The sequence below is a fragment of the Gobius niger genome, assembly GCF_951799975.1.
Source record: "Gobius niger genome assembly, chromosome: 15".
Taxonomy (NCBI): Eukaryota; Metazoa; Chordata; class Actinopteri; order Gobiiformes; family Gobiidae; genus Gobius; species Gobius niger.
This window is the reverse complement of record NC_136866.1, coordinates 6,606,574-6,631,660: the sequence shown is the minus strand read 5'-3', so window position 1 is coordinate 6,631,660 and position 25,087 is coordinate 6,606,574. Positions and strand designations below refer to the sequence as shown.

General features: G+C 43.3%; 2 protein-coding genes across 6 annotated transcripts; both read left to right on the top strand.

Moving 5' to 3' along the window:
• The first annotated feature begins 369 nt into the window (after positions 1–369).
• Positions 370–4,362, top strand: LOC306974726 (very long chain fatty acid elongase 4-like). Of its 2 annotated transcripts, none has more exons than XM_079572099.1 (7): positions 370–422; positions 1,461–1,551; positions 1,896–2,083; positions 2,195–2,275; positions 2,833–3,004; positions 3,109–3,236; positions 3,311–4,362. In XM_079572099.1, exons 2-7 carry the CDS (start codon positions 1,485–1,487, stop codon positions 3,584–3,586), a joined length of 912 nt encoding a protein of 303 aa, XP_079428225.1. In that variant the 5' UTR covers positions 370–422; positions 1,461–1,484; the 3' UTR covers positions 3,587–4,362. The 2 variants fall into 2 exon arrangements, with proteins under 2 accessions (XP_079428225.1, XP_079428224.1); XM_079572098.1 differs by lacking the exon at positions 370–422 and adding an exon at positions 639–719.
• A 1,599-nt stretch (positions 4,363–5,961) lies between these two features.
• LOC306974740 (microtubule cross-linking factor 3-like) lies at positions 5,962–17,002 on the top strand. 4 transcript variants are annotated; one of them, XM_079572114.1, is made up of 10 exons: positions 5,962–6,471; positions 7,656–7,880; positions 9,411–9,569; positions 9,653–9,706; positions 10,282–10,551; positions 10,727–11,110; positions 11,693–12,361; positions 13,160–13,274; positions 14,522–14,560; positions 16,864–17,002. In XM_079572114.1, the coding sequence occupies exons 1-8, from the start codon at positions 6,316–6,318 to the stop codon at positions 13,226–13,228; spliced, it is 1,986 nt and encodes a 661-aa protein (XP_079428240.1). In that variant the 5' UTR covers positions 5,962–6,315; the 3' UTR covers positions 13,229–13,274; positions 14,522–14,560; positions 16,864–17,002. The 4 variants fall into 4 exon arrangements, with proteins under 4 accessions (XP_079428240.1, XP_079428238.1, XP_079428241.1 ...); XM_079572112.1 differs by having other exon boundaries at positions 12,938–13,274; XM_079572115.1 differs by lacking the exon at positions 14,522–14,560 and having other exon boundaries at positions 16,864–16,996.
• The last annotated feature ends 8,085 nt before the right edge of the window (positions 17,003–25,087 follow it).

The following is a 25,087-nucleotide window of genomic DNA, read 5'->3' as shown; positions in this document are numbered from 1 at the left end:
GGCTTTATATTTCAGACATACGTGCGCTCAGCAGATGTCTTTACGTCTGACAAAAGCCCTCAGCCATATGCCCCCGCTGTGGCACGAGGAGAGCGTATCTGAGCGCATGCGCACACACACCACCCGGCATCTCAGTGTCGGGGAGAACGCAAGAAGATGAGAGCGAGCGGCCGGCGTTGAACGGATCGAAAGCGCGATTCCGCAAACCATTACATTCATACTTTTTTCTTTTTTTTTTTTTTTTTTTTTTTTGCACCAGTCTCTCAGATCATCGCCAAAATTGGTGTTACTACTGACGAACTGGAACCGGTGCGGCGCGTGCAGGGGTCTGTTCTGACAGCAGAAGAAGAGAAGCAGTTGCAGAAAGCAGTCGGGCACCTAATTGCGCCGGATGTCATTACACGCTTTTAACATTCAAGGACGTAAGTAGCAGCCTCGTCGCGCGCTCCCCTGTGGTGTTTATCGCAGTTGCCTCGTGCAGGGTTGAAAAGTTGGGAACCTGAAATGCGTCTGTTCCTCGAAACGCGCCGGTTCTTTATTGTAGATAATCGATCCGCTCCTATATCTCGTGACAAGGAGCGCGTTTTTCCTCGGTTTTTTCCCAGCTAATCTCGCGTTATCCTCCCTGCTGAGCTGCGCACCTGTTTATCTCTGGGACAAATACCGAATGAAACGACAATAAACGCTGCAACTGTTGATCAGCGCGTCCGGATAGCTTGGTAAATAGCGCACTCTTTCATTACAGGCCAGTTATTACGCATAGGGAGATTCTGTGTGTGTGTGTGTGTGTGTGTGTATGTGTGTGCGTGCGCCACATGATAAGCATCAGGACAGGTTTTGCGGTTCGCTGAGCAATTCTACTTAGGTCCTTCCTCTAAGCTCGTTGATCAATTGAATTTAAGCCTCTTGAGCGGAGCGAGAGAAACCTGCTGACACATGCGCCCCGGTCTTTTTGTGCCCTCAACCCCGGCTAACCCGGCTCTATCCCTCTTGTTTCCTTCCACAACTGCACAAACCACAGAGGAGGGGGGGTCGTACTATCCGTGGATGTGGGCTACATTTGCACAGTGCCCCCCCATAACATAGCATTGACTCAGTACTGTGCAGTAGAAAGTGGTCACTCTGCGCAGGGCTCTTAATAATTGAATAGACAGCTGATCACGGGATTAATAATAGATTAATAACAGTGCTCTGGTGTCAGCTAACACAGTGTTTATTATGCTGGTTTATGGGTGCTGCACATTCTACTTAGGTCTATGAATGAATACTATAGGCTTTACTATTTGAGCTTTGCGGTGTTGATTTGTAAAGTTAGGGGAATAAGAAGGGTGTTGCAGACGTTCATTTACTCCAAATGCAAATGCGGAAAGGGGATATTTACCATGTGACTCTTCTGAATTGGTGCATGACCTGTAACTGTCACTCTTGCTCACTTTCTTCTTCTTTTCCTTCTGTTTTAGTGTGAACAAGACAAAGGCAGAGCGATGGAGGTCGTTACCCATTTTGTAAATGACAGTGTAGAATTTTACAAATGGAGCCTTACTATAGCAGGTGAGTCCTCTGCGTGAGTAAGTGAGTGAGTGAGTAAGTAAACTTTATTTGTGTAGCGCCTTTCACAGACACAGAGTCACAAAGCGCTTCACAGTGTTGAAACATAATTACAGCATATTACAGCAATAACAGCATATTCATTGCAATAATTCAAAATTCAAAATGCAGCATTCACTATACAAGTAGTGTCAGTAGCCGGACTCAAATGCTTTCTCAAACAGATGGGTTTTTAGGTGCTTTTTTAAAGGTAGCTGCTGACTCCAATGAGCGCAAGTCAAGAGGAAGCGTAGTCCAATTCTATACATGACACAGTGTTTAATGCTATGTGTTTTCTTTTGTTCAAGACAAGAGGGTAGAGAACTGGCCCTCGATGGCATCCCCTCTCCCCACTCTGGCCATCAGCTGCCTGTACCTGCTCTTCCTGTGGGCCGGTCCTCGATACATGCAGGACCGGCAGCCGTTTACGCTCAGGAAGACCCTCATAGTCTACAATTTCAGTATGGTGGTCCTCAACTTCTATATCGCCAAAGAGGTCGGTGTCACACACACACACACACACACACACACACACACACACACATTTGCAGAGAAATGTTCATGAACAAATGCCTTGTGTTGATCTTTCATCCTGTTTTGTTCACAGCTCCTAATAGCTTCAAGAGCAGCCAAATACAGCTACCTCTGTCAGCCTGTCAATTATTCCAATGACGTCAACGAAGTCAGGGTATGAAACTCAGCGTTCACTTTTTTTTGTACGACTTGTTGCACTGCTTGTAATTAGCAGCACGTTAACCTTTAAACATATAGGATTAAAGGTTAAGAGTTTACCGCAGAGATGGGTGTGGTCGAAAGTGTAACCCATGGCCTCACTGTATAAGCATGCTCCTTTTACCATTTGCTTCTGCAGAATACTATGCACATGGAACAAAGTTAAATACTCAAGCAATATATGAGCAAAGGGCGTATAAGTGGTTTCACTTTCTATTTGACAGAACGTAGATTTTCATAAGTCACACCTATACCCATAACTACATCCCGTAACTGTTGTCAAAAAATGAAAATAAGGGCTGTGAGAGAAAATGAGTCATTTTAAGTCAATTTCAACCTTTCTTAGAATTTCTACTTTATTGGTGCAAAGCCATGATTCATAAAAGGAATAATACTAACAAAGTAATGATTAGAAATACATGAACATATACTTTTGTGTTAAAACGTGCCTGAAAATTCACTGCTTTTATAGTATACTTCATTATTATATTCGTCCATCTATTCTTTCTGCAGATAGCATCAGCTCTTTGGTGGTACTACATCTCCAAAGGGGTGGAGTTCTTGGACACCGTATTTTTCATTTTGAGGAAAAAGTTCAACCAGGTCAGCTTCCTTCACGTCTACCATCACTGCACCATGTTCATCCTCTGGTGGATCGGCATCAAGTGGGTCCCTGGCGGGCAGGGTAAGCGGAGAGCACGGACAGTATTTTAATTGATACATTTGCTATTCTTAAGGAGTGTATTGTGTATGTTTTATTTGACTGATGGGATTTTAATCTATCGACAGCCTTCTTTGGTGCGACCATCAACTCGTCCATCCATGTCCTGATGTACGGCTACTACGGCCTCGCAGCTCTGGGCCCTCACATGCAGAAGTACCTTTGGTGGAAAAAATATCTGACCATTATTCAGATGGTAGGGACACATTTGCACTACCTCTCTTTGTCTCTCTCTGCTTTTCTAACTGGTTGAATTTGTTTCCTCCGTAGATCCAGTTCCATGTAACCATCGGTCATGCCGGGCACTCCCTCTACACGGGCTGCCCTTTCCCCAACTGGATGCAGTGGGCATTGATTGGCTACGCGGTGACCTTCATCATCCTGTTCGCCAATTTTTACTACCACGCATACCGAGGCAAACCCGGACACAAGGGAGGCAAGCCAGTGGCCAACGGCACCTCCGCGGTCACCAACGGTCACAGCAAAGCGGAGGAGGCCGAAGTGAACGGCAAAAAGCAAAAGAAAGGGAGAACCAAGCGGGAGTAAATACACGTGCTTCCGAATAAACATCAAGGTAACGAAGGAGAAGAGAAGAGAAGGAGAAAGTCTAACCTTAATCATGTCTGCGCACCTGTAGGATGCAATTTGTGACCAACTTAAAGGGGTGAATGGTAGTATGTTTCTAAAGTGTGAGTGGGCTCGGCAGAGAGATGGGATGTTGTCTTTTTTTTTTTTTTTAAATGAAGGCAAATACTGAACATGCACTGTAGGCTTGATGCTGCTGTGTTCAACTCTGCTTTGGACCAAAATAGGACCAAAGGTTCCACTTGACAACATCAACCAAGCGGTCAATGTTCATCTACATTTTTTACACTGAAAATGTCTCCACTGAAACTTTAGTTAATTTGCTTGATTTATTTTCTAGTAGCCGACTCTGGAAGAGTGTTGCGACATTAATAACCTTGACCTTTCTACAAATTCTGCTGCAAAGGGATATTTTTGTTACCTGTACCTAAACGGGTCGGGTCAACTAAAAAATCTCAAACCGTCACTGCCATCAACGTCTTTCCATTCTGGACATACTATGTAAATCGTTTACATATCAATGTCATGGACTTCCTATATTTGACTTAATTGTGCTGGATTTATATTTGCTATTTTATTTGTGTTCATTTGTTAAATTATTTGCGGAAATGAGGACTAGTCTCTTTTAGTACTTACGGTAAATTGGGGTTTGAGTGTAACGATACATTTTAAGGAACCAAACCATGCTGAAGATGATGAATAAATTAGTGATGATTGTGTCAAATTTAAAAAAGACAGATATCACTTTCACAGCTTGTAAAAGAAAATACATTTTATGTCAGAAATCATTTAAGCCCAGCTGCTTTCTGCACATCCGATGAAATAAAGACAATGGACCCCACAGTGTCTGCAGTGTCGGTTTGTGGGAGCTTCTTCAGGTGTGTGAGATCAGTAGAGGTGGCCTCTGTCGTTGGCCTGTCCAGACAGATCTGCTCTAATCTATGGGAGCAAATTGGCTTTAGCTTCAAAAGAGCTTACTTCCACGTCACTCCACGGGTTACCTGGGAAACCGGGTCACTAGAAGAGCTGCTGTAAATCAGACCTGCCCGTTACAGTAGTAATTACCAATAGACCTCAGGTTTGAATCTGGCTTTATGTCATGTGACTTTTATAAAGTGTCAAAGCTTTTGGTCGTAGGACAGACATGTCCTTTTCAGTCCTGTAGTTGGCTGTGAACCACCAGGTCATGTCTTGTGTATATTTATCTGCTGTCAGTATTTTTTACTCCTTTGGTTAACTCCTTAAATCCTCTGTCCTCATCCGGCTGTCCCAGCACTACTTTACCACATCTTATCTCAGTGCCCCACCACCTGTCTCTGCTCCCAAAGGAGGAGGTTCAGGGCTACGGATGTGAATGATAGATTGGATGTGCATTTATCCTCCAGGGGACACAGAAGGATCTAAGCCAAGGTCTAAGAGGATTGCAGAAGGTCCAAGGCTTTTGTATCAAAGGCATTTAACAGAGCTCTGCTGCACAATGTGAGTGTGTAGTTAATATAGTTCTCATGCTCACCAAAATGAGTTTTGGTCTACTCATGTAATCCTATGTGGTAATTTTGTCACTAGTGTGCAATGTGCATGACTGCACGCCAGGCAGGCTCCATAAGCATCTGTGTTAGAGGGTGAAGGGTCGGCCAGTTTGCACGGGTTAAGCCCGACAAACCCTCCACCACTCACTCATCTCATTAGCAATTAGGCCTATATGACTAGCCTCGCACAGTTGAAACAGTCAGCGTTTCTATAACCCATGAAGGAACAGGCCAAGGAGCTCTGCTTCTGCGAGTAAAGAGCGCCCCCTGCTGGGCATAAAAAAGGACGCTTGCAGTTGGAAATAAGTAGAAGAGCAACATTTTTTCTGTTAAAGGTTTTAATGTATTTCCGGAAATGTCTTGGGAATGTGATTAGGCTCTTACGCACGTGCTGGACACGGCAGGTTATGTACAATTACAATAGGTAAAGTACAGTATGCAATAAAACTCATTCAGTTCGGTCAACTGAGGCTTCCTCTTCAGCATCCCCACGAAACACTATTGTATTGCACCTGCCCCTATCTCCCCTAAGTGCTCTGTGGAGCCACGTGCTAGCACATCTTCAAGCTGCAAAGAAGGATATTATAAAGTACATTATAAAGACAGCGTTATATTGTAATGTGTTATAGGCCTATACAGCCATGTTGTTGTCTTTTGACTAAGCCTTGACTAAAAATGATGCTGTTTATAATGTAGGTCCTTATGTTGGAGCACGTCATAAACCAGATGCAGGTGACACTGTTTTTCCAGCGGTCAAAAGAACAAGATGAGCACTAAACTGTCCAGCAGGGCGGGAGGTGCAGGTAAAGTGACGGGCGGCAGAGGGAGCTCGAGAGCTGGGGCGGAGGACCAGCTGTTTGGGCGGATGGTGCTGAAGCTGTGCGCGGTTCCTCAGAGCAAACAGGGCGGATGCTGTCACCCGGGATTCCGTGAGTGCGGCACCGGCGAGAGAAGTCCCAGTCACCGCGCGGCCTTATCTGTAAAGCGCTCCCCGGATCTGTGCGTCCACACGCGGTCACAGCTCTCTGAAAGACCCCGGGCAGCCGAAGAAGAAGCTCAGTGCCAGTGGGCTGCAGAGAAAAAGGGCTAGATTTGTGGAGGATGCTTACGAGCTAAACTCCTCCATTTGCACTTTCAAACATAAGCTTGAGAAGGGCAGAAATGCAGACACAGACAGCGCTGGGTGCGAAGGAGGGAGCGGCGATGGCGGATCGAGAGGCGGCCGCAGAAGGCGCAGAGGCGGGGTCCGTGACACAGCAGGACCAGGCCTTTCTCGACGAGATGGAGAGGCTGCTGGATGAAAACGACGACCTCAAGGTTTGTCAGATTGGGGGTTTTGTTCGCACGTTCCTCACCCGTGATTCGGCATAAGCTACAAAGCATGATATTCAATGTAGAGATGTAACAATGAAGTAAGAGCCGCAGCAGGCTTGGATGACAGTGCAGATGGTGACCATTGCTACAAACATGCCATCACTCTGCCTCAGTGTATTTCACATTGTCAGTTCATATCCACAGGTTCACACACCCAGATTCAGGCTCCTATGAAGACATGACTGGAATCTCTAACCAAACTGCACAAAAACAGACTGGGTGTTGGATATTGATCTCACTGATATTGATTTGTCATTATTGGAGGAAGAGGCACAGACAGAAATGAGCTATTGGCCAGGCATCTCCACCCTCTACAGCTGCAGGCTTTTGCCCTGCTCTTGTGGCTCTTTTGTTACAGCGAGTTGCCCGATAAAGTCCTGGTTCAGTCATAAAAGGATGCAAACCCTGCTATAGGCCCACAGTTTAGCCAAATACAAAAACAAATGTCAACAGGTGATTTAATTATGAATTAATAAAAACAATCATCGGATGTTGGTAGGATTTTCAAAGCATATAACAAGCAATAACTGATTGTAAATAGAATGGAACCTTATTGTGTAATAAGATAGTATCTATATTAGGAAAGGCAAGTTTACTTGAAGAGCTCATCCATACACAAGGCTTTTCACAGTTACAAATTACAAGAAGGCAGATCAAATCAATCCGTAAAACATACATTTATAATGTATTAATGAGTGACAGTGAAAGCAAAGAGTGCAGATGACATACTTTGAGTCATATGCACAGCTCAAAAGAACTGGATTGGAGTCGAAGCCTGTCTCACATCTTCGTGTTCCAGATGTTAGCTCTGCGAACCCGAAACGCTGCCTCACCGTGTTTATTACTGACTCTGGGAACCATCAGGACACTCTTCCCCATTCACACGGCTGTCATTTGTCAATATTAATAATTACGGGGGAAACAGGACACACATCTACTTATCTATTTCAGTAATATGTTTCATTCTAGCCGTAGCCCCTACTAACCCAGAATAATGACTATAAATAACCGGGAAAGGTTATTTATACAGGACCGCAAATTGCATTTCCCCCGGTTAAACTGAATCCCATTTTCCTTATCATCATTTTAGTATTTCCTATGCAACGTTCTTGTTTTTTTGTCCACAGTGTGAGATTGAGGAGATGAGGGCAGAGATGGATGAGATGCGGGACACGTTCTATGAGGAGGACACGTGTCAACTGCAGGACATGAGGCGGGAGCTGGAGCGGGCCAACAAAAACTGCCGAATCCTGCAGTACCGGCTGAGGAAAGCAGAGCGGAAGAGAATGCGATACGCTCAGACAGGAGAGGTGGACGAAGAACTGCTCAGAAGCCTTGAACAAGACCTCAAGGTGGACATGAAAATGATGTCTGCTTTGCTTCTGTGCCAAAGTGTGCTTTTCCAGTTAAAATGTAGAAACACCACTGTGGGTTCAGACAAGCTTTCAAAACTCTTTTAATTATTCATGGTTTATTAAGTATAGCTGCCCGATGCTAAAATATATTTAAATATGAATTGATAATTCGAGAATATCCAGACCATGATCAGGGGCGGACTGGCCATATGTCCATTCTGGAAAAGCACAGAAGGGCCACTGGCTCTAGGGTAGGGCTGAAACAACTAATCGATTAATCGACAACTAATCGATTTCTAAAATAGTTGTCAACTATTCCAGTAATCAATTAATCGTTTTCTAGTAAACACAGACTAAAATTGAGCAAAAAAGACATGACAATGATGTATTTTGGATGAAAACCTACTTTGTTTTTTAAAGTTAGGGTCTGCAGTGTTTTGTACATCGTAAATTTCAAAAATATCTGTCTTTGTCTCGTCAAATCAAAGCAGAATTAGCATAAAGAGCCTCCTACAAACGTCTACTTTAAGTTTACTCCATCCACGTGTCCTCAAGCGGCGCCACTTTAGCTTTAGGTGATAAAAAAATTGGAAAAAAATACAATTTCCATGCACCTTTCACAGCCAAGCGATTAATCGATTAATCGTAAAAATAATCGGTCGATTAATCGATTACCAAAATAATCGTTAGTTACAGCCCTACTCTAGGGCCAGTGGTTTGGCCTCACAATTTTCTCCTTAACCTCTTATCTTACGCCTTAACTGAGCTTTGCCCAAATCTAAAAGCTAAAATGAAAAGAGCCAAAATAGAAAAACGAACTTGGGACTAAAATGTGCAGTAAAAGCGACAAAAATGTGACAAAAACGTGGCATAAACATGACAAAATACAACAAAGACATGACAAAAAAACAACAACAAAAACAGACGAAAACACAGCAACAAAGCAATGAAAAAAGCCACAAAAAAGTGATAAAACACAATGACAAAGCCACAAAAGTAATGAAAAAACAACAAACTCATGACAAAAAGTTGCAATCACTCTTGTAGGTCTTAGCTTTCAAATGAGGCGTTACACTGTTGCTCTCCAGTTCAGGAGCTTTTAGATTTGGGCAATGGTAATTTGGGCCAGACTGGTCAGAGTCCAGGGCCGTTTTTAAGTCCCAGTCCGCCCCTGACCATGATACAAAACAATAGTTTTAGAAGAAAATGGTGTTTGATTTTAGGCCACTATGAGCAGATACAGCTTCCAATCTTTTGACTGGGGGAAAAAAAAATCTTATTAAGCCTAACCCCTAATCATATACAGCATCTGGAGTCTCATTCCATTGCTCTTGCTCAAAGTTGAGCAATTTGAACATTCATAAATCCTGTATTCAAACCTATGATACAAACTCCTATACAGTCCTATACTCTGTTTGTTGGCCTAATCGCCTAATGCCATGTTTTGTATCATATTTCAACATGATAACAGGAATAAAATACAGATGAATGAATCTTTTGTGAACCGCCATGACGTGATGACTGCAGGTAGCCAAAGACGTGTCTGTGAGGCTGCACCACGAACTCGAGAAAGTGGAGGAGAAACGCACCAAGACGGAAGACGAGAATGAAAAACTGAGGCAGAAGCTAATAGAAGTGGAAGTGGCCAAACAAGCTCTGCAAAATGAGCTGGATAAAACCAAAGAGGTAGCGTATGTTTGTCGTTTCTGTAGTGTATAAGACACACTATGAAGTACAGTGAAATGCTAAGTAATTGTTAATAATTGCAGAAGAGAAGAGGGAGTAAGGATATCCAGAAGACTGACAAGAAAACTCCAACTGAGGTGAATCACACAAAAGCAGACACGAGCAGATTAAGCATTCCTAGCCATGACGCTTCTTACGTAATTTTCTTGGAGCAGAGAAATGTGTTTTAGTGGCCATGTTTGGAAAGCCCTAGCAATTACTTGGCTCTAGAGTCTTAGCTGGATTTAAACATCCTCATGGTCATGTGACAAAACTGGGCACAACTTTGATATATATGGTTTCAGATACTGTATCTCTTTAGAATCAGAATATTTTGCTTGAAAAAGGATGTACTGAGAGGCTGAGGAACTCTGAAGAATTCATTGATGACAGATTTGATGGCCATTGTAGTCTTTTTGTTTTTTGTTTCGGTGCAATTTTATTTGATGTTTTAAACTGTTTGACTTGATCACCTAATACTGAGTTGATGTAATAATAGTTTGGCAATATATTGCGCAGCCCTAGTTTGGTATTTTCTAATAAAATAACAGCCCCCTCCCTTGGCCCACTTTAATAAATGAACAGGGAAACATTATTATTTTGTGGGGGGGTTTACCAAAAGGAAAGCAGCCAGATGAAGAAGAAAAACGACTAAATCTGCTTTTGTTTCAAGGAGGACAATGACGACCTTAAGTGCCAGTTATCTTTGATCAAAGAGGAGGCAGTGCTCATGAGGAAGAAGGCAGCCAAGATCGACAAAGAGAAGGACCGTCTGGAGCAAGAGCTGCAGAAATACCGCTCTTTCTACGGAGAGCTGGACAGCACCCATCCCAAAGGAGAGGCCGGGGGTCCACCCACAACCCGCGAGTCCGAACTGAAGCTGCGCCTGCGTTTGGTGGAAGAGGAGGCCAATATTCTGGGGAGGAAAATAGTGGAATTAGAGGTAAGGGCAAGGGGTTGCAGTTCAGATTTCTTAGTATAGTGTCTACAAATGGTTATTTAAACTATGTAGGCTCCTTTTATATATAATGAGGACACCAGGCAGTCTTAAGTGTTCAGTCTTAATGTGTGAAATCATTAAATGTGATGGATTAATTTTTTGTAATTGTTTTTTACAGGTGGAGAACCGTGGCCTGAGAGCAGAGCTGGATGACCTGCGGGGCGAGGGGGAGGGCTCAGGGGGCTCGACCTGTGGGGCTTTAGGGGGAGCGGGTGGTGGACGGGGCTTCGGCGACGACCTGACGGAGCTCCGGCAGCAGCTGCAGTTGGTGGAGGACGAGGCGGAGCTGCTCAGGAGGAACCTGGCTGACGCAGAGGAGCAGAACCAGAGAGTGACCGCCGAGCTCAACAAACTGAAGTTCAAGGCCGGGACGCACGAGGGAGGGGCCAGGCACGGGTCTGGGTCAGGTATGGGGGGCACCGGGATAGATGGAGCAAAGACAGAGGCACTGCAGGAGGAGCTGAAGGCGGCAAGGCTCCAGATCAATGACCTCAGCGGCAAGGTTGGTAGTGCACTGATGTAAATCTATAGTACTAACAAAGTATTTTCCGGACTATAAGTCGCTCCGGAGTATAAGTCGCACCAACCTTGGCAACTACCTGGTCATGGAGGCGTAAATGCACCGTTTTACAAGCCTCTCCCAGCATCATGTTGCTCTCATTTGATTAGCTTTTTGGGGGTTTTCTTCATTGCAGAGTAACCTCCGCTTTTCTCCAGTCCTTCACAAGTTTCTCACTCACTCCAAACTTTCTTTCTGCTGCTGGATTACCGTTTTTTAAATCTTCAGTGGTACAGGAGTAGCAAATACTGGTCACAAACCTAGAGCGCCCTCTAGCGGCTGTCAGTGTGAAAAAAACATGTGAAATTATACATTTTGACATATAAGTCGCACCTGAGAATAAGTCACACCCCCAGCCAAACTGTGAAAAAAAAGTGCGACTTATTGTCCGGAAAATACGGTATTCAGATTCTTTCAGAGCATGAAAGTAAAACTATCCGTCAGTTCAACCATCAATACAGTGCAGCATGTTCCGGGAGTTAAATATGCTAAAAGCAATATTGGTGCATCCTTCTTTTTTGGCAGGTTATGCAGTTGCAGTATGAGAACCGCGTGCTCCTCTCCAACATGCAGCGTTACGATTTGGCCTCCCACCTCTCCCTGCGGCCCAGTCCGAGGGACAGCGATGCTGAGAGCGACGCAGGCGGGGCGAGCGGCCGCCGTGAGAGCGACGAGGACTCCACTTCCTCCAGGCTTCTCCCGCCGCACCGTAAACGTGAGGGGCCAGTGGGAGGCGAGAGTGACCCAGATGAGGTCAGGAACAATGGCAGTGGCAGCAGATGTCTGACACCGACGCGTGGTCTTTACACCCCCACCGGTCCAGAGGGCGCCGCTGCATCCCCCTCTGCGCTGTCCCGATTCCTGCCCATCGGCGGTCGGTGTAGTTTCCGTGAGCGGCAGCAGATGATAGACATTCGGGTGGAGGCGGAGAGGCTGGTGCGGACCATTGACCGGCTAATAGCAGATACGGCTGCCATCATCTCTGAGGCGAGGGTTTTCGTTTCCAATGGGGATCTGATGTTCGGAAGAGGAGGGGAGGACGGGGCGGAGGATGATGGGAGCAGGATCAGAGAACATGAGCTGCTCTATCGCATTAATGCACAAATGAAGGCCTTTAGGAAAGAACTGCAAAGCTTCATTGACAGACTGGAAGTACCTCGATCAGACGACAGAGAGACAGAGGAACCTTTGTCGGTAAGAAAAGAAGTTCAAACTGACTCCACTTGGAATTATATGGTTCTATGACATTTTTTCTCAATGTCTAAAACAAACTCTTCTACTAACATTGGACCATTCATCCCTGAACTAGAAAATCTCTTTGACTCTGATCTAACTTAGATATTTTATCAAATACTTTAAGGTGGAAAAAGCAACGACAATAAAAATCTGACCAAAAAATAGGCATGTAGGGGTTCAGATCACTTATCTGTGCCCATAGATATGAATTAATGTAATATAAAAGTATAAATGTATAAATGTATAGTATAAATGTTCCAGATTACCAGGATTGTCAGGTATCAGCAACCAAAGACACCTGAAAGCCACATTGCTGATAACAATTATAATGTTGATTTATTCAAAATGAAAACGCATTTTATAAAAGTGAGTGTAGATGCAGCTTAACTACCTTTTTTAAGCAACACTTATCCGTCCATATGATTCCAAGGAGATTGAATGTTTGCACAAAAGTATTTTTCACCAGAGCACTAATTATGTTTTCCCTGCCTCATTCACTCAACCCTCCTATTTGCCATCATTGTCTCCACCCAGATGTTCCAGCCCATTATTTTGCTCATCCTCATTCTTGTGCTGTTCTCCTCACTGTCTTACGCCACCATCTTTAAACTAGTCTTTCTCTTCACTCTATTCTTTGTCCTGTAACACATGCACACAACATGCACCCCCCTTTTTCTTTTTTAACCTTCCCTATGTTTCTTTTGTTTTGTTTTTCTGTGTTTTATTATCCCTGTTCCCACATTATGTTTTGGCAAGGTTACACAATGCTCAGGAAAACATCTGCACATGACAAAACCACCGATACACCCAACAACGCGGGGCTGAATTCAAAACTATCCACGACACATCTGGCCGACATGCACTTAACAAGGTGAGTATCTTTGATTTGAGTGAAAATGATTTTGAAAAATGGAATTGCTGCTTTGTTTTCAAATTAGTTACAAAGTTTTGTATCATCTGTATAATCATTAGTGAGTTCATTGTGTATATTATCCCTGTTAATTTATGAGTAATTGTTCAGAAAGCCAAGTGAACTCATGACAATTCATGATGAATTATTGCATGAAGTGGGGGCACAGTGGCAGCACTTACCGCTCGAGCTTCACAGCTAGAAGTTCCCAGGTTCGGGTCTTTCTGTGTGTCTGTGAAGCTTGCATGTTCTCCCCATGTTTCCTTCGGGTAGTGATGGTTGGTAGTGGTCGGAGACAGTTATTGACAGCCTTGCTTCTGTCAGTCTACCCCAGGGCAGCTGTGGCTACAGTAGTAGCTTACCACCACTGTGTGTGTTGTGAATGCATAATGCCTACTGTAAAGCACAGTACAAGTGTAAGCCATTATTATAATGAAACCATGATCAATTAATGCATGAATGAATTATGAATCATGTATTCATCCTTGTACACTTAATATAAAGCATTACCATGGTTACTACACATCCCCACTGATATCAGAGCAATGCTACAAATAAAAAGTCATGTTTGATACTAAGTGATTGTTATTGTATGTAATAGATTGCAGGGGCAGCAAACCTTTTCTCAGTTGCAGCACTGTGCAGTAAATGTGTCTTATTGCAGTAAAAGCTTTATCCATGTCAATCAACGATTCTCTAAAATACTCAAATTGGAAAAGTGCAGTATTTGTGGCCAATCAAAGAGGGTCAACAGCAGACCTTCCAGGCTGTGCTGACTCCTGATATACAGTAATGTTTTGTCAGTTGTCAAGAATAGAGAGAAACATGCAAACAATTTTCTGACCACTTGCTTAAAAAAAAAAAAAAATGCCATGTAGCTTCCATCAGACACTAACACCTAGATGTGCATCATGCAATGTTCTGATCACTGTGCTATTTCAGGCTCTGTTCATAAGACCTACTATGTTTATCTGTACTTCTTTATCCAGTGGTGACATGACGAGCAATCTCTTCTGTAGGTAATATACTGACTGCAGACAAATACCTCGTACGACCTCTCATTCAGTCCAAATCAATCAAACTTTTAACATTGAGCCTTACGGTGACAAACCAAGAGCCTAATCATATTTCCATGCAGCTCGTGACCCGCTTTAACCTTGTTACTTAATGTTGCTATTTACATATTTGTTGTGGCTCTCTTTCGGCAGGACCTCCTTCTGTGTGCCATCCAGCTGCTGTCCTCAAAGGTAAAGAGAGGATTTTTTCTAAGCCTGCCTCTAAACTGCTTAGGGACTGGGCTTGTCATTTGTTAAGGAACAGAACAGGTGCAAATTATGACAATGATCCCGGGACTTTCAGCTGGAAGGAATTCTAAAGATCGCGTCCTTTGCCAAATGTCAGATCTTTCCCGGATGCCACTCATTTCTCTGCGGGCTCTTGATTATAGACAGTAATTGATGGTGGGGAAGATGAACAGAAGCAACTGAACTGAGAATGCGTCACGAGGGGTCAATGGTGTGGATTACTTCCGGACATTTTACCTCGTTTGGCGCACACTAAAGCTATAATTTATATTAATGAACTAAACTAGTGCCAGAACACAACATAAACTTCTATAAAGATCAGACATAGGGCTATCCTAAATCAACACGAGACCACCATTTTCATTAACGCCACCAGTGTGACTTTGTTTTCAATACCGTTATTAAAGTGCGTGACACGCTCAATGACTCACGGTGTCACCCCCACCTCCGGGAGTCCTTTGGAAAAGTGATTTGTTGCCTTGGTTTGTCACAGGACAAAATCTGCCCATGCGTCTGAATACGGAGTAGCAACAGTGAAGCTGATTGGCCAAACGAGCGCGGCAGCTGTAACATCCATGTAAACACTTTCCCTCTCTCCGTGCGCCCTGGTAATTATAGCCAGGATGGCGGTGACGACAGATGTCCCATCGAGACTTCAAATGCTCGAATAAATTTGACATTATGACACTTGACACCGGCTCCAATGGCGCGCCTACGTAAACACAAGGGAGCGGTATAAAGACGGGACATCCCGGTTGGATCAGAAAGCTGTTTACCTCCTTTGCGCAACGGACATAACTTGGACGTGTGGAAGGAAGGTCCCTTTAAATTGAGTCCGCGGGGTTTTACGTAACTCAGCGGAGGAAAAACCGAGGGGGAAGCGCGTTCAGAGAGTAGTTGACTCTTGGACCACCAGGCGAGCGCATCAGGTGGAGAGAGCGGAGCGCGCGATGCGCACTGAGGATTTAAAAGTGGGCTCCGAATAGAATAATACGCAAAGAAAGGTAAGAGCAGCACTTTGCCAGGCTCGTTTGAGATTTAGACAGAGATGTGACAAGTGATTCATTTTGAGAAGTGCAGGCCTAATTGTAAGTGTAAACAAACAAAACATTTTTTTATTTTGGATACAAATAAACTTATTTATTTTTGCTTTACTTTCCGGTATATCTGAAAACCCATCGGACTATACTTAAATCATTTCTTCTTCTTCTTCTTCTTCTTCTTCTTCTTCTTCTTCTTCTTCTTCTTTTTCTTTTTCTTTTTCTTCTTCTTCTTCTTCTCCTTCTTCTTCTTCTTTTTCTTTTTCTTCTTCTTCTTCTTCTCCTTCTTCTTCTTCTTCTTCTTTTTCTTCTTCTTCTTCTTCTCCTTCTTCTTCTTCTTCTTCTTCTTCTTCTTCTTCTTCTATACTGAAATCATTTTACTACTAAAATACAACACACACGTGTAGGCTATGCAATGTAACTGAGTAATATTTATTTATTATTACGACAGCAAATGATTATGCGACCCACGTTGATTGACAGTTCTGCTCCTCTCTGTCGTCTTGTGCAGGGTTTACTATGCATAGTTACAAGATTATTAATATCTCAGGTCTTGCATCACAGGTGGGAGGTGGTCTCTCGTACATTCTAACTGCACTAATCGTCATTCAATGACATGGAAATTGTTTTAAGTTTAATGATTACAAGTTGTACATTATTCAGCTTCTTTAATTAAATGTCCTCTAAATACTTTTATGCTCTTTTTTTGTGTGGGTTATATAGACATTTTACTTTGTGCATTGGGAACTTACATTTCGAGTGTTGCCTTGTTTGTATACCTGTCACTCTCAAAATATGTGAAAAGGTAGTTGCATGCCTTAAGCCTTACGAGGACACCATTTAAACATTTCTGGGTCAGGTTCCAAGTAAATGACCATCACAGAACATGCCTGGGATATTTTCTTCCTCTCATGGTCAAAGGGAGGGTGGAAGGGTCAAAGTGACCTGGAGTCTAAACAGAGATGCTGTCATTTATTGCTAGTGTCCACACGTGCCATACAGGTGGACTTACATGCTTGTGGATTTTAGTGGGTAATACTTAAAGTGGATACATAGAGCTCCATCAAAATGTGTTGGTGGACATTATGAGATTAGAAGCATCTATTAAGAGTCTTACTGAAGCTAGATTTATTAATAACATTTCTGAATCATGCAAGTCGTATTGGTTGACAAAACTTTCTTTTCTGTCACATATTTGTCATATAGAGTTTCCAGGCCATCAATTCCTCCGCTACAAGTGGCAAACCTACAGTTGACCCCTGACTGCTCAGTGCAACAGGAGAAAGGACAAATTTACATTTTAGAAAGCCCCCCCGAGTATCGAGTGGACCTGCGTCATGGCAGCCATTGATCTGGAGCGTGGGCTGGAGCACAGTGGCCGAGGATGGGGGAAGGAGAGGCCCGAGCTGATGGACAACTTTGACTCGGAAATGCAAGAATGGGAAGAACAGCTGCAGGACATACAGAAGAAGATTGAGGAGGTGAGATTTTGTACCAAATGTTGCAATACACACCAAGAGACTACCATGACTAAAAGTGTAGGCCCGTTAATTACATCACTGGAATGAAAAATATTTTAACCGTGTGTTAATACGGTAATACTTGAGATTTCAAGTTACAAAGGCTTCCCTCATCCCCGGAGACTGTGTTAATTACAGTAATACGTGTGTGTCCCGTGTTCAATAATAAACTGTTGGCAGTGCTCTAACCGACTCAACCTTATGACCTTGTTGAAGCAGTGATACAGACAAATGTTAACAAGCTAATTAAACAGGGATGCGCTGACAGACAAGCAGAACCTCTCTCCGGCTCTCGACCACTCGCTCTGTAACATGGACACAAATTTGACACTAGATCCTAAAGGAAGTATCATGGAAGCAACTACTTGCGTGTACTAGGCAGATATGTTTATGCTTGAAAGAACAGTGGTAGAGGTTGGCTTTCCTCACATTTCGGTGTTTTAACGTGGTTATGGTTCTGTGTGGTTTAAAGAGTTACTTTGTTTTCACAGTTGTACAATGACGTTCAGGCTCGAAGAGGAGCAAATGATGTCACGACTGACAGCCAGAAGAATGGTGGTGAAATCGACTGTGGACTGGGACAGAATGGGAAGACTCACCAACACTATAGCAATGGCTACGGCTACCCTGCCAGTAATCACAACGGCTATGGCTACTGTCAGAACAGTGGCATACAAGAGATTGGAGACATACTCCAGGGCTATTTGGGACAGGGAAAGCAGGCTAGCCGGAAGAACAATGGAGCGCGCCATGTGGTAAGTGTTGGATCATTCTGTTGCCATTTGTGAGTGAGATGAAACCAGATGAGGTCTAAAGACATGAGCCTACACTTTAGTGGAACATATTGATTACACCGAGCTGGTTCCATCATGTCTGCTGTACTGCAGAGTTCACATATTTTCACCTGTTTCACTTGCTTCTCTGGCCTCACCCCTGACACAAGAATTCTTGATGATAGCCCTACTGCCAAACTGTTTCTGACCTACATAAGAATGATATATGAGCTGAAGTACAGTGCATGTGAGTAGCTGGACGATATCAAGTGATAATGAAGGTGCAACTGAGATGCATTTTAGGCCATGGTCACCATTCAAAAATGAGATCAAGTTTAATGCTGTCATAACATCCAATTATAGCTGCAAATTCATGTTTCAAATATGTTTCTTTCAGCATTTTAGTGACACAATCAAAGTGAGCTCAGATGTGCCCTCCCACCAAGAAGAGGTCAAAGCTCGATGTGGAAGTGAAAGGTGGGAAGCATTTTGAAATTGTCCGTTATTATTATGCATTTATAGACCACTGACCACAACAAAACATTGTTTTCTCTTCAGAAATGGCCAAGAGAAGTTCTTTGGAAGTTTTGTGGAGAATGAAAACAAGAAGAATCGGGTATCCCAGGTGAAAAGCTCTCCCTGCAGAGAAGGTTCACTGAACAAAGAAAACGGAGGTGGAAAGCCGCCTTATAAACAGAGAGAAGTTCAGCCACGTCCTACAGGGCCACCCGAGTCTCCTGCTCTGGACCGAAAGTGCTTTGGTCAATCTGGGCTCGCAGACATGAAGGGCAGCCCCTCAGTTCTCAGGAAGTTTGGGGCCATGCTCCACGAAAATGAAGGCAAACTGCTGACTGAGTCTGGGGTAGTGTCCCCTCTGCCACAGGCCACAGAGCCAAAGTGCTCCACCCCCAGCTGTCAGCGCAGGGCTCTTGGGGGAAGGCTGCCCGGCCGTGTGCCTACACAGAAATGCCAAGCAGATTGTGACGTGCAGACAGCAGAGGTAGAGACCAGCCAAGACTGGGCCTCAGCAACAGACTGTGGTCCACAGAACCAGAAGGATCAAAAAGGGGGCTACAGTGCCTCCCATGGCCAACCCAGTCCACAGCAGTCTCAGCGGCGGGCACAGGTGCAGGGCAGTCCCAAACCTCGACCCCGAGCTCAGAGCCTGGCAGACAAAGACAGGGCAAGGAGGACAGCTTCCCACCAGGGGGAGCCCAAAGTGGACTGCACAGTCTTAAACGGGTCCCCAGCAGCTCTGAGGCCGAGGGCTGGGCTGAGGGATGAAGGACTCATTGAGTTACTGAACATGCTGGACATCCAGCATGAGTACAGCTCCAACAATTGGACCAGACAAGGAACACACAGACCGGATGCTGAGCCGGTAGGTGATGCTTTGACCTGTTCATAGTTAATTTGGCGGAGCTGTCAGTAAATAATCTAATGGTCTATTTTGTAATTCCAGGACAATACAGAGTTATTCACCGCAAAGAGCTTTTCACGGCCAGCTCGACCAGCCAATCAACGACCTCCGTCTCGATGGGCCAGTCGAACCCCTTCTGCCAGAATCACAGCCCCATCAGGCCCATTGTCCCGTCCTCCCAGCCCCCGGACCAGAACCCCAAGTCCTGCTTCCAAACACAGAAACTTCATCCCCTTTTCTCTGCACACTGAGACAGTCATTATGTGATGCCCCTCAGCAACACCTTTATGTAAATATTAGGAAGGTATGAACTGTTTTACATTATGCAATGGTCCCTACTACATTCTTCAGTCCTGCCGTGGCATTTTTTTTTTTGCTTTTGCCTTGTCCTACTACGTTCATGTTGGATACCCAGTCTTTATTTTTGAATGGAGTTCCAGGTGTTTTTGAGTGAAGCCTGTAGCCCATGTTGGGGGTGCATGCTCCTGTCATGTCTTTAATACTGATGGTTGCCTGCTGAATGTAGTCTAACTTGGCCTCTGTGGGCACCCAGCAGCACAACACTTTACAGCTGTGTGTTTACTGTACCATAGTGTAAAAGTGATAAGATGTTATTTAAGTAATGACTGTGACAAATAATCTATAACTTAAATGTATTTTTTCTTGGTAATAACGTGTAAATAAACATGTGATTTTACCTCAAGTGTCTGTCATTTTTATACTGCATTATGAAGTACAGTAGTATAATCTACTTTAGGTTAAGTAACAATGATTTAATGCGTGCTCGGCCACTGGACATTTGACACCAACAGCTCCCAGCATGCCTAAGTAAGATTGTATCTCTACTAAGCCAATGTTACTTGTAACTTGTCATTGCTAACTATCTTCTTACTCAACAAGGGAGAACGATATTAGTCAATAACAACTTCCCGATTGTGTTCGATTATTAATGGAAACATGTGGAGAACACCGGCTCTTACGATCTAAAAAGCCTGACCATTGCGTTTGTGTTTGCTTTCTATGGTATATTTCCAGTCACCCCTTGACACTTCATCATATGGAGACGAGCACAGGTCCCTCTGATCTGACTGAGTGGCAGGAAACACGCATAGCTTCCTCAAGCACACAATATTGTTAAATGTGCAGTGTCTTCTGGACAAGGGACAGTGTGAAATGTCATGTAAAAGTGTACGGAAGTGCTTTGGCCCCATGATGCCTCAGTCCTGTCACCCAACCTCAATGCTATGTGGCACTTCAGACTGAAATAGCAAGCGTGACGTGTGTTTTGGTGCCAGAAATCTTAGCCTGCTGTCTTTGGGGTATAAATAAAGAGAAGGAGGGGGACATGTTCTCTGTGTTAACTAAATCTAATTGTTTTGTGTTTTGATTATCATTATTTAAATTTCAATTCCATTTCAATTCCATAAAAATTATGACCGTTGTTTTACTGTTGTGATAACTTAAACAAAATCGAAATATATATTTTTATGTCTCTTGTTTTAATTTGGGATTTTACTGTGATTGTACTGTAAACATTTCAGAAAGACAGAAAACGTGCTATTGCAAGTCCTTCAGATGTCCCTTTCCCTTACATTGCTCAGAAAGAAGGTGCAAAAATGGGCATCTGTCTTACAAGTTGGCGCCTCTGAGTAAGAATTTTAACTAGGTACTTTAGTAGGCTTACATTTCCCAAGCTGATACATAGACCTCGCCAGAGTTTGCACGAGGAAGCCCCAGGAAGACAATGTACCACAATGTAATGCACCATGTTTTTTTTCTGTGGCACCGCCCCTACGCTCTAAGCCTGGCAGAGCCTGGCACAGCATGTTCCGTGCCGGGGCTGCTCATGAGATGAACACATGACATGAGCAAAGAATCATAAGAGCAGACAGCTGAAGTATAACTATGGTAACCATGACGTCTAAGAAGACCACACCCACTTCCTTCTCCATTAAAAATAGTTTGCATCACAGTAGCACTTGTGTAACGTACTATCCTTCAACAGAACCTCGTGGCATGTGGTCTTCAGCATCTGTTGTGTGATATTGTTGTAAAATACTGAGGCGACATTCGTATCCGGCTCAAAACCAGAACACACCTTTTGGTTCCTTGATCCTGCCTGATGGCCTGAGGGGTCCCAGTGGATTTCAGGATGAAATAAAAAGAAACATGCTACTGTTTTTAGTATATTTTTGAGTGTAAAACAGCATGTAATATGTGAAATCCATTCAAATATCGAAAATAAACTGTTTAAACACATATTAACGTGATTTTAAAATGTGTTTCTTCCCTAAAGTAGCATAAGAGGCAACAACTTTATACAATGGAAGTCTCCAGTTGGTTACGTATCAATTTTTGGATGCAGCACACATGCCTAAACGTTTTCAGTTTAAGTCATGACTCAGGATGTACTGTCCGAGCATATTGGCCACAAAATGTAAAAGGTAAATAAATAAATAAACACTTTGGTTTTAATTGTGGTTAGTTGTTCTTTATTCAGTATCCATACCGTGATTTAGCTTTCCAACTGGAAGATTTTTAAAATATTAGGAACTGGTTGGAAATGCTATTCCTAAATAAAGTGAATCACTACTTGTGACATATTTGTTGGATTTCTCACAGCACTGGCCGGTGGCAAAGCAGGGATTTAAGCAGTCATTGGCCTGTTGCACCTGATTTAATGCTACTATGCTGACATAAAGAACACAAATATGATCTGTGACCAACTGAACACAACCAATGGGGATGGTTTAATAGTGTTTAGCTGGGTTTTACTGTGCTGTTGCTACTTACTGTTATGTGTTTGATGAGGTCCACCTGCGTCTTTATAGGCGTATGACATAACGTCTGAGGCCCTTTGGTGTCTTAGGCTCCTGCCCCCGTCCACTTGCACCTGTCCAGGACAATGTTGTTCTGTGTGTGCTGAAGGCCTCACATGTGTCAGTCTGTAAATAGCCCTGACCATCATGAATGTGTGCATGTGTGAATCACACTGACAGGACCACCAGGCAGCAGGGCTTCAAAACGAGTTTTACTGCTGCTTCTTTAGGCGCACCCATCTATATTCAACCTTTTTCTTGTTAAAAGTTAATAGTCTCTTGGTATTTACATAATAAGCTACCTGCTGGTGGTATGCTTGTTTAGTGCTGCCGTTTATATGGCCCCTTTTATCACTGTAGTGGCATACACCTGTCCTGGACATGAGCAAACAGGAAATGCTGGAGGCTCTGGCATCTCCGACACGGCCTTCAGCACCGGCACTGCTCTGTCACATCATAAAACTCATTATTCATAACGTTGACAATTAATCTTTACATTTCAGCCAAAACTTAATCGGTGTCTGAGATAGTACGTAATCACAAATACCAAGAAAAAGTTGGGAAGTAGTTCCTAAAGGGATAGACTTTTTGTAGGCATATCCTTCTTGACATACATAACCAACAACAGGCATGAACATGCACAGTGTGTCAGCTGGGAGTCCTGATGGTTTAAATAATGAATTGGGGTCAACCGTGTTAGAAGTGCTCTCAAAACCCCACACTCCACAAGGCCATTTTTCACCCTCTTCAAGTGCAGCTGGCTGTGAGCACGTCTTATGTGGTGGACTTGAGTCACGGTGCATCATGCTCTGTCTGTGTACACCTGTCCGGCCTGTCAGTATGTCTGCAGAGGTCCTCTCAAATGCCCCAGGATGAGTGGAGCAATGCCTGAGGTGGGACCATCAAGGACAGCCGAGGGGACCCTGAAGCGCCCAGAAGAATTCCAGACCTCTTCATTAAAATAGAAGGAGCCCAAAAATGTGTCCCTTTGAAAGACAAGCCGCCAGTGTCGCTTTTCAAAACAAGAGCGGGCCCTGCTCTCGTGGGATGGGCTGGTGTTGCTCGGCAGAGGTGACTATAGTAGCTTCTATCATGTGATGAATGACACATTTGAATTTGGTTTCAGCAGCATAGTCAACTGGGAGCAACTACAAGATTCTGTCTGGAGTAGCGCCCAAACAACTTAATAGTGTGAAGAACAAAAATATATCACATCTATGACAGTATGTGGTCAGAGCAGGACACTGAATACTACTTAGACAACAAACTTTATTCACTCTTATATTCTTTCTTCATAAGCAATTCACAAACATGCCTTAACGGTGAGGAATGGCAATGTGACAAAAGAGGAAACAGAAAAGGTCCACAATAGAAAAACGTGAGGAGGCCTGTACATGTCCTTTAACATGTCTGTGCAAGATTAAAGGCTTTGTCCAAGGTGACAATGAGCCTGTTACAGACCCTGTTCATTATAAACCACTGTCACACATCAACAACTGCCTGATCGCTTCCTCAAACCAGTGAAGGCCTGTCTGATGAGTGAAGACACCACACATGATTATGAATATCTGAAAATATCCTTTGGACTAACAAGATATTTCATAATAATACAAGGTTAATACAAATGTTTATGTCTGGTCTAATATCTATCAAACACATTTGTTTTATTTGACCTTTACTTAACAGTCCCACTGAGATTTACAGTAAGAATGTCTTTGTCAGGCGCGTCATGACCTCTTAGGAGCCCCTAATGTACATGTTTTAGTGCCATAAAGAAAACTGGAGCCCTGGAGGAATCCCTATGAAGACAGAGGCAGATCAAACTCCACACAGAAGGTCCTCGTAATCAAACAGAGCCCACTGTCCCGTGTTCTCAAAGCCTATGAATAAAGCCGTTTGGTTATGAGAACGCAAACAAGTAATGGCCAGAGAAAAAAGTTTAAAGAAGGGACTGTTTGCCTATATCTACAGGCAGCGCTAATGTATCACTATGTCACTTTATTATTCCAGAGTCTCCGCGGGATTGACGTGACACATCAGAGGCTGTTATAAATGGCCTGGTAACGGCAGTCACTCGATAGGCTGTAATAGTGTGAGCTCAATGAGGTTACAGTAGGAGGGTGAGGTCATTCTTGGCTTGGGTCTGGTCTGTGAATTCAGCCTTTATGGTTCCAAGCACTGGTGACACGCTGCAACGCCAAGACACAACACGCGAGGCTGACAGACATAACCCAGATAGGACACATAAATGTGTGATACATGTATCTAGATACTGTAAATGTATGCTTAGGGAAGCACTATTAACTAATAAGTTACATATAGGCCTACTGAAGGAAAAATGTTATGATATTCCTCAGCACCACGCGGTTTTATTGCGATATTGTGCTAAGATTAAAGTTATCGAAAAATTTAAATAACTGTCAGTATAAAAAAAACAACCATTTTTTCTTCCACTGCCATTGTCTGACTCAGTTGTTTTAGTTCAGCCTTTTTATAAACATTGTAGAAACTATAATCTGCCAACTTAGAGCTATAGGGTTAGCAATTATGCATGTTAGGGCTGCACGATATTAAAGTAACTTGCGATATAACGCTGTGCAATATTGCGATAATGATATTATTGCAATAATAAAACATATCATAAACCATTATGATGGTTTGATACAAGACTTAAAAACACTACATCAGCACCACAACAAGACTAAGATGTCACTAAATTAGGAAATGTTTAAACAAAAGTTTAACTAGAAGTTTCACACATTTATATATTTTTTGGCAGAGTGTACAAAAAATATGTTATGTACGTATGTGTATGTAATATCGCAATATGATATTTTTTTGCGATATATTGTGCAGTCCTAATGCATATCCGCGTCTCAAAGCGCATTGACAGGAGAG